Source organism: Lipotes vexillifer, unplaced genomic scaffold, assembly GCF_000442215.2.
Source record: "Lipotes vexillifer unplaced genomic scaffold, Lipotes_vexillifer_v1.1 scaffold1691, whole genome shotgun sequence".
NCBI lineage: Eukaryota > Metazoa > Chordata > Mammalia > Artiodactyla > Lipotidae > Lipotes > Lipotes vexillifer.
In genome coordinates this window covers 59,744-67,508 of record NW_006789046.1, presented here as the reverse complement: position 1 = coordinate 67,508, position 7,765 = coordinate 59,744, and the positions used below count along the sequence as shown (strand labels likewise).

The 7,765-nt window shown below is 55.0% G+C and overlaps 1 protein-coding gene across 1 annotated transcript in view; it reads right to left on the bottom strand.

Moving 5' to 3' along the window:
• OGFOD3 (2-oxoglutarate and iron dependent oxygenase domain containing 3) overlaps positions 1-7,359 on the bottom strand; it is a 16,422-nt gene extending 9,063 nt beyond the window's left edge. The window contains exons 1-4 of the mRNA XM_007462290.1: positions 7,286-7,359; positions 5,153-5,370; positions 1,930-2,005; positions 759-801 (exon numbers count right to left, since the gene is read on the bottom strand). Of these exons, the coding sequence (XP_007462352.1) occupies positions 759-801; positions 1,930-2,005; positions 5,153-5,370; positions 7,286-7,359 (411 nt within the window). The remainder of the gene's footprint in view (positions 1-758; positions 802-1,929; positions 2,006-5,152; positions 5,371-7,285) is intronic.
• Positions 7,360-7,765: the final 406 nt, after the last annotated feature.

Sequence of the window (7,765 nt, the reverse complement as noted above, 5' to 3'; positions counted from 1 at the left end):
CAGGAATTCATCCTCTCAAGCTCTGGAAGCCAGAAGGCCGAGATCAAGGTGTTGACAGGGCCCCGCTCCTTCCAAAGGCACCAGGGGAGGATCCTTCCTTGATTCTTTGGACTTCTGGTGGTCCCAGGGGTCCCTTGGTTTGTGCCACATCACTCCACCTCTGCCTCCATCTTCACACGGCCTCCTCTTCAATCTCAAATCTCCCTCTGCCTTCCTCTTACAAGGACTCTTGTCATTGGATTTAGGGTCCATCCTGATAATCCAGGAAGATCTCATCTTGAGACCCGTAGCTTAATGACATCTGCAAAGACCCTCTTCCCAGGTAAGGTCCCATTTACAGTTCTGGGTGGATGCATCTTTCAGGGGCCACTGTTAGACCCCCTGCAGTCTCACCTGGTGGATGACAGTCCCCACGCAGCACCTGTGGGAGCCTCCTCCACCTTGCATGGTCCTCACTGTTTCCCACCAGCTCCTCCTGTGTGTGCTGGCTCTCCCATTCCCAAGGGCCGTCACCCTCCTCAGTGGGCCGCTGCTCGTCACCCGCTCTGTTCACTCACTGCCTACGACCTCCCCCCACTGCCCCCAGCCAGGGTGCCTGACACAAAGATGTGATCCGAGGCAGCCCTCCTGTGAAGGGAGGGGGCACTTCATTCCCAGGGGCAGGGCCTGCACACCTGGTGCCCTCGCCTTCCCCTCGGAGGAAGAGCAAAGTTAAAGGGGTAAAAAGAAAACCGAAGCAGGAACGGCACACAACTCACCCCTCCGTCTGATCCTCCTAGGGACAGCCCCTTCTCAGCTATGCTGTGGGGAAGACCGTCTTAAATCAGAATTCAGTTAACAGCATCATCTATGATACATCTAGACACATATCAATCAGCACAACTAACACAACGTTAACAGACTGCTTAACGTTTATGACAAAATCACATGTTTGGACCAAAGGACTTGACTTTCAAGCTAAGTGAGTAAATGTTAATATTTTGTCACCATCTACTTAACCACATATGACATAGCTTGGGGACAAGTGGGCTTAGTTTCCATCTTTAGCTCAGAGACCTGGTGCTGAGTTGAATGGGTTCCTCTGGACTGGAAGGTCCCTCTCCTGTCATCACAGGCTGGGGGGCAGCCTTTGTAATCACCAGCTCAGGAGGCAGAGGCCACATGGTGGCCTGTGCTGGAGCTCACAGGACCACCCACGTCACCAAAGATGCAGGGGCTTCTGGTGCCTTTGACACACGCTTCATGGCCGCCCAGGAAACTGACTGGGGGCTGGATCCATCCCTCACACACAGGGACCCTCCCCACCCAACCAGCCTCTACAATGTTATCTAGAAACAGAAGGAGCATTTCCCCTCAAGACGCAGCTCCGCATGCGGACCAGACACTGCTCCACTGGGCACATGCTTGTGTCTGAACTCCTTGTTGGAAAATCAGAGCTTCAAGATCTTGTTTTTAAAAGACAATAAGGAAGAATCCAGTGCCAACTACTTCTGAGTAAGACTTCGTGCCCTGTCATGAGTCACGGCTAGGAGGCAGAAGGGCTACCCCAACCAGTTTTGGAGAGGAGACGAAAATAGTCTAGTGACCGCCTGGGGCTGCTGGGTGGACACACTGTCTCTACACAGGCACCTGCTGGGCCCCTCAATGGCTGACGGGAGAGCATCCCCCCAACCTCCCCACTGGGCCAGAACTGCTGCCTCTGGAGAGGGCCCAGGCCTCTGGAAGGTTCCATCAGCAACTGCATCACTGATGACAACAGCCTCTCCTGGAAATCAGAAAAGCCCCTCTTTGCCTTGGAAGTGCAAAGGGGAATTGTCAGGGAATTCTAACGAATTTCTCTAAATCATCCTTTTAGTAGTAATTCTCTGTGCTTCACCCACAGCCCCACTCTCCTGCTCGTTCAGGACAGAAATTCAGAGACACGTGTACCTGCGAATCCTCAGGGCTTCGTCCCTGGTGATGATGGCATCGCTGACGCCCCGGCCACACTTCCTCGGGGAGCAGCCTGGAGAGAGTCGAGCCGGGATGAGACGCCACCCCCGCTGAACCCCGACTAAAGAGCTGCCCGCTGCTGTCAAGGACTCACCTGTGGGCGGCCCTCCCCAGGGACAATGGAATTTTGTGGGATGGGGCCTTGCCTTCCATGGGATTAGGGGGCCAGGTTTGGCAAATAAAATATAGGCCACTCGGTCAGATGTGAATTTCAGAGAAGCAACGGTGACTTTCCAGTACAAGCAGAACCCCTGCGGCGCACACATCTCACTGGGAGGGGGTGGTCCTGGCAGCCCCACACCAGGCAGGTCACTCCTGAAGCAACTGACACTCTGCCCACCCTTGAGAAAACAGCCCAGAGGCGGCATCCACGGTATTCTAGAACCATCACTGACCACAGATTCAGACCCGTTGGCTAGTGCCTCCTGGATGACCAAAGCTGTGCTTGCAACTGTAGTCACTGTCCTTCTGCAGGGCCTGGCAAAGCTGCCCCAAGGTACTCACCACACGCTCCACCCTGCCTCCTCCTGCCTCTGCACCCAGGACTGAGCTGCTTAGAGGGAGGAGGATGGGGGAGATTGGATGGGGCCAGGGTCGGGGTGAAAGTGGCCAGGGTCGGGAGCACAGGGCCAGGGTTGCCACTGGGTTGGGGTGGACAAGGCCAGGGTCAGGGTGGAAAGGGCCAGGGTCAGGTAGATGGGGCCAGGATGAGGCAGAGCACCAGAGATGGACAAGCTTAGCAAGCCCCTGGTATCCTGGTGCCAAGGGCAGGCTGGCTGCCTTACACTGGGTGGGCCCTAGGATACGTCCTGGCCGATGAGATGGGGCCTTGGGACACTCTCAGGACACACTGGGCTGGCTGACCTTTAGCTTTCATCCTCCTTTCTCTCTTCCTGCCTGGAACGTGCCTGGAGGTGGAGCGATTGGCCTGGGACCATGTGAGCCACACGCTAAGTGGGAGAGCTCGGCCTGCGGCGCTTACAGGGAGCCAGGCTGGCCTGGGGTGCCTTTTTCTGGGTCTCATCATGTGGGAAAAATAAACTTCTACGTGGGGGTCATTAGGGGAGGGGTGCCTCAGTTCCACGGAGGTAAATACAATCTACTAATACAGGTGTCTTTATTAAGACACAAAAATGCTTTTTATAAAGGTTGAAGGTAAAGGCAAAAACAAAGATAACCAAAAGACAGCTTGGGGAGCGACATCATATCAACAAATACATTTTAACACAAAAGAATTGTGAGAGGGGAAAAGATTGATAACAGGAACAGTTTCACCAGGAAGATGCAGGGGCAACAAAAGCACCAAGTGACATCGCCTCAAACACCTCTGGTGGCGAAGCGACCACCAGACCCAGAGTCTCAGTGGAGACCCTGCCTCGCGGCTCCCAGTAACTGTGGACGGCAAGACAGTAGTTCAAGAAGACAGTGTGCACTCGTGAGCGTGAACTAGGAAGCACGCAGAGCTCTGTAGCAACCATTCAGAAACACACACTTTTCCAGGTACACGTGCAACGTTAACAAAGACATATTAGCCCAAAAGGAAAGTCAGTTCAGCGTCACAAGGTCTGCACCATACAGGTTACAGTCTCCAGCTACAGTGCAATTAGAGAGAACCCAAACCCCATTGACCTTGAAATCTTAAAATCCAGCAGCGACACAATAGGCTCAACGTGAATGAGCATCAAAAGCATAATTTGGTAAGAAAGTGAGTTGTGAGTGGCTGACGATGTCAGTGCACATACACGAGTGCACACGCTGCGAACACACACACATACCACCCAGACACACAGGCCCAGGGCAGGCAGAGAGAGAGGGGCGAGGGAGGGGGAGTCCAGAGGCTTTAATGCACACTCCACCTTTTTTTTTTTTTTTTTTGGTAAAATATATATAACCCCAAATTTACCATTTTAACCATTTTAAAGTATACAGTTCAGAGGCATTAACTACGATCACGTTATTGTACAACCATCCCCACCATCATCTCCAGAACATTCTCATCTTCCCAACTGAAAACCCATACCCGTCTCCACTAACTCCCCCTCCACCTCATTCCAACTGTTTTTAATGTTGATAAATTATTAAATGGGTAGGAAAAATACATTCTCAAAAGCTATGACTTTAGAGTGAAAAAGCTGACCAAGACAGAGAGAGCATGCCCACAACAGAACCTATCCACTTTCCTGACCCCTGAGGGGAAAGGCAGCCCCCATTCCCTGGGCGCCTCTTTGCCTCCCTTCGTCTAAACCCCGCTTGTGTGCATCACAATGGCGCCCCTTGGTGGAAGGATTTAGCAATATTTTCTTGGTTCAAGTCCAAAGCATTGCTCTGAAGAGAAAAATAAACTGAATTTTGTCTTTAAAACCCAGTCACGGGCTTCCCTGGTGGCGCAGTGCTTGAGAGTCCGCCTGCCGATGCAGGAGACGCGGGTTCGTGCCCCGTTTCGGGAAGATCCCACATGCCGCGGAGCGGCTGGGCCCGTGAGCCATGGCCACTGAGCCTGCGCGTCCGGAGCCTGTGCTCCGCAAATGGGAGAGGCCACAACAGTGAGAGGCCCGCATAACGCAAGAAAAAAAAAAAAAAAAAAAAAAAAAAAAAAAAAAAAACCCAGTCACTCTGGTTAGGTTTTTAAAACTACTGCCCTCGTGCAGAGGAGGCAGGTGCTGGGATGGGGCACACGACATGGGGGAAGGGCCTCTGGTATCTACGTTCCCTGTTGCAACATTTTCTGTAGTAACAACACCCTAAGACAGAAAATGCCTTTTCTGGGTTCCACTTGCTCATTACTATCATCCCAGTTCTGTTACATCCTTCCAGGCAAACCGCCTCTTCCATCAGATGGCACCCACAGTGTGGGGGACCTCAGTGAAACACTGGCCACAGTCTGGGCAGTGAGGCCTGGGCAGTGACCAGTGGGCCTGCCCCTGCACAGGCAGGGCCTGAAACACCCACACTTCCGGGTCCAGGTATGGGCTAACCAACTGGGGGCGGGGGAGGGGGGCAGCAGGGGGGCGTTGAGGAAGGTCACCTGCCCAACGCCACCCCCACACTACTTTCAACCTGATTCCCATCAATTCATTGTAGCAAAAAAAGACGCATTTTGAACACACTGAATTCCATGTTAACATGCTGCTCTTTCCCGGATCACCTCGGCATCGTGTACCTTCAAACCTTCGGTGACTGTCATAGTCCTCGGAGCAGGGCACCTCGATGAACCTGCCTGGCAGGACCTCACTTCGATGAGCTAGGACCTCAGTGATCCTGTCATCACCCCGCAGACTGCCCCAGAGCAGGAGCGCGACGAGCACGGTGCAGGCCCCCAGGACAGCAACTCTCAGCCACTTCTTACACACATCCTGAGACGCCCGGACACTCTTGGTGCTGAGAAAAGAAAACAGCTGTGGTCACCCAAATGCACCTGCATGTGCTGAAAATGCAGACCACAATGACCAGAGACCACACCCACCCTTAGTTACAGCCTTAAACTGTTCCCACGCTGGCCGTTGTCAGAGCTACTCTCAATCAATCCAGAGGCACTCACCAGCATGGGAGGACGTGGTGGGGAATGTGCCCCTCACCCCATATGACCAGACAGGGCTCACTTGCTCCCAAGGGCAACAAGATGAACTGCCTGTTGGTGTTCCTCCCAGCCTGGCCAGGCCCATGGAGAACCTGTCTGGGAGGTCCTGGCAGAGTCTGTGGCACCGATCACGTTGCCTGCATCCAAAAATGACTGCCACAGCCCCATGCATGTGGCCCCAGTGCACATGCGTGTGCATGCGCGTGTGCACACACACACACAATGTGAAGTAAGTTAAGCATGAGTCAAGCCCACTTCACTAAAACCACCAGCCAGCCACAAAGAGAATATAAGTACAACAGAAATGATTCACCAGTAAGACACTTTCTGTACCACCTGGGTTAACTGTGAGATTCACACTGCCTGTGCAGAAGTTGTAGGGATGTCTGTGTGTGTGTGCACATGTGTGTCTATGTGTGTTTGGGTGGTATATAACCATGCATATCTGTGTCTGTGTACATGCACGTGTGTTTTCACGTGTGTGTAACTGAGCAGCCATGCACTCTGTGATCTAAGAAAAATGTGAAGGGCTTGAAGCACTGGCAGAAATGAGAAAAGAGATCCAGGCATCCTTTCAGGAGGTGCACCTCATGTCTTCAAGTATATGATTAAAAGTAGAGAGCCTGCCTTCTACTTTTATGTCTCTCCACACTTCAAATTGCTATATATATAACACACAAATTCCGATTAAATAAATCCCAAGGTGGGCACAGCTCACTCAGACTAGGTTGGGTGAATACATGATCATTTTAAACAGGGAGCATAGTTGCCCAGAACACAAAGACCCCCACCCCCACTCCTAGAACTGCTGTCTAGCCTCCAGCCCACCTGGCCTCCTCTAATTACACCAGGGTGGACACCTCACTCCGGTGGCCCCATCATTTCTCTTCCCCAATTCCGAATGGGTCAGGGAGACTGCCCGCCCATCTCAGCAGCAGGGGCTGGAATCCTAACTGCAGGTGCAAAGTTGTGGGTGACACCTTCGCCTGGAACAGCCCGGCTGCTGAGACAGAAAGGGACAGAGAGGAAGGTACAGAGACAAGAGGGGAAAAAACAGCCTCCTGGGCCAGATTCGGATGCAACACTCCCCTGGAGGTCTCCTCAAAATAAGCACCCCTGTTCAGGGTAAGCTCGCTCAAGCTGCACCCCTAGAATCTTGCCAAAACAGAAGGGGATTTGGAGCAAGGTCCATGGCCCATGGGGCAAGCACGACGACAAGGTAATTTATCCTGGAATGATTAAAATACACCCCTGGCAGGCAGAATCCCCTCGAAGGCTACGTGATGAGATCACTTTTTCATTCATCTGGCCCCCCTGGTACACATGGGTAAGAGAGGTCAGAGAAGATTCCCGACGATACTGCCCCCTCCTGGGCCGCCCCCCACCCAGCCCCGACCCTCCAGGCGCGGGCCTCGCGGGATTCTTCAAGCCGCGCCCTCCAGACAGACCACACCCCTCTAGAGCCCGATTCGCCCAAGCATGTACCTGGCCCCTGGAGGCCAGGCCACACCCACACTGCAGGCCCGGTCCGGGAAAGGCCCCGCCCACGCTAGGTCCAGCCTTTCCTGACCGGGCCACGCCCACAGCCCCGCCACACCACGCCCCCGCCCCTCCAGGCCAGGCCCCTCCAGGCCAGGCCCCTCCAGGCCAGGCCCCACCCCCTCGACCAGGCCCCGACCTCGCCGCCGTCCGCGCGATCCCGGCGCTGCTCAGTACCTGCTCGGGCGCCGGCGGTCCGCCTCCCGGTTGCCCTCGGGCACCTTGGGAGCGCCCCTCCTCTGAGGTGCCATTGGCCAGGCCGCCGCGGAGCCGGGTCGAACGCGGGATCCGCCGCAAGCCCGAGACGAGCGCCGCGAGAGTTAGCGCGAGACCAGCGCGGCCGGGGACGCGGAGCGACGCGTTCCGCCTTCGACCTCCGGTCTGGTGGCCAGGCCTGAGCAATCGGAGGCCGAGCGCCGAGCGGGGCGGAACGGGGACCTGAGGGCATCCGCGGCGCGCCCGCCCTTGCCTGCCCCCTCCTCCTCCCCTGCCCTCCGCGGAACCCGACGAGTCTCCAAGCCTTCGTCTGACGTGTGTCCTCGCCCCGCCGTGCGTGCTCTCCCGGCGTCTCCAAGCCCACCTCCCGGGGGTATCCAAGTCCTCCTCCCGGGGCTCTCCAAGCCCTTTCCCCGCCCGGGGTCTCCAAGCCCCTCCTCC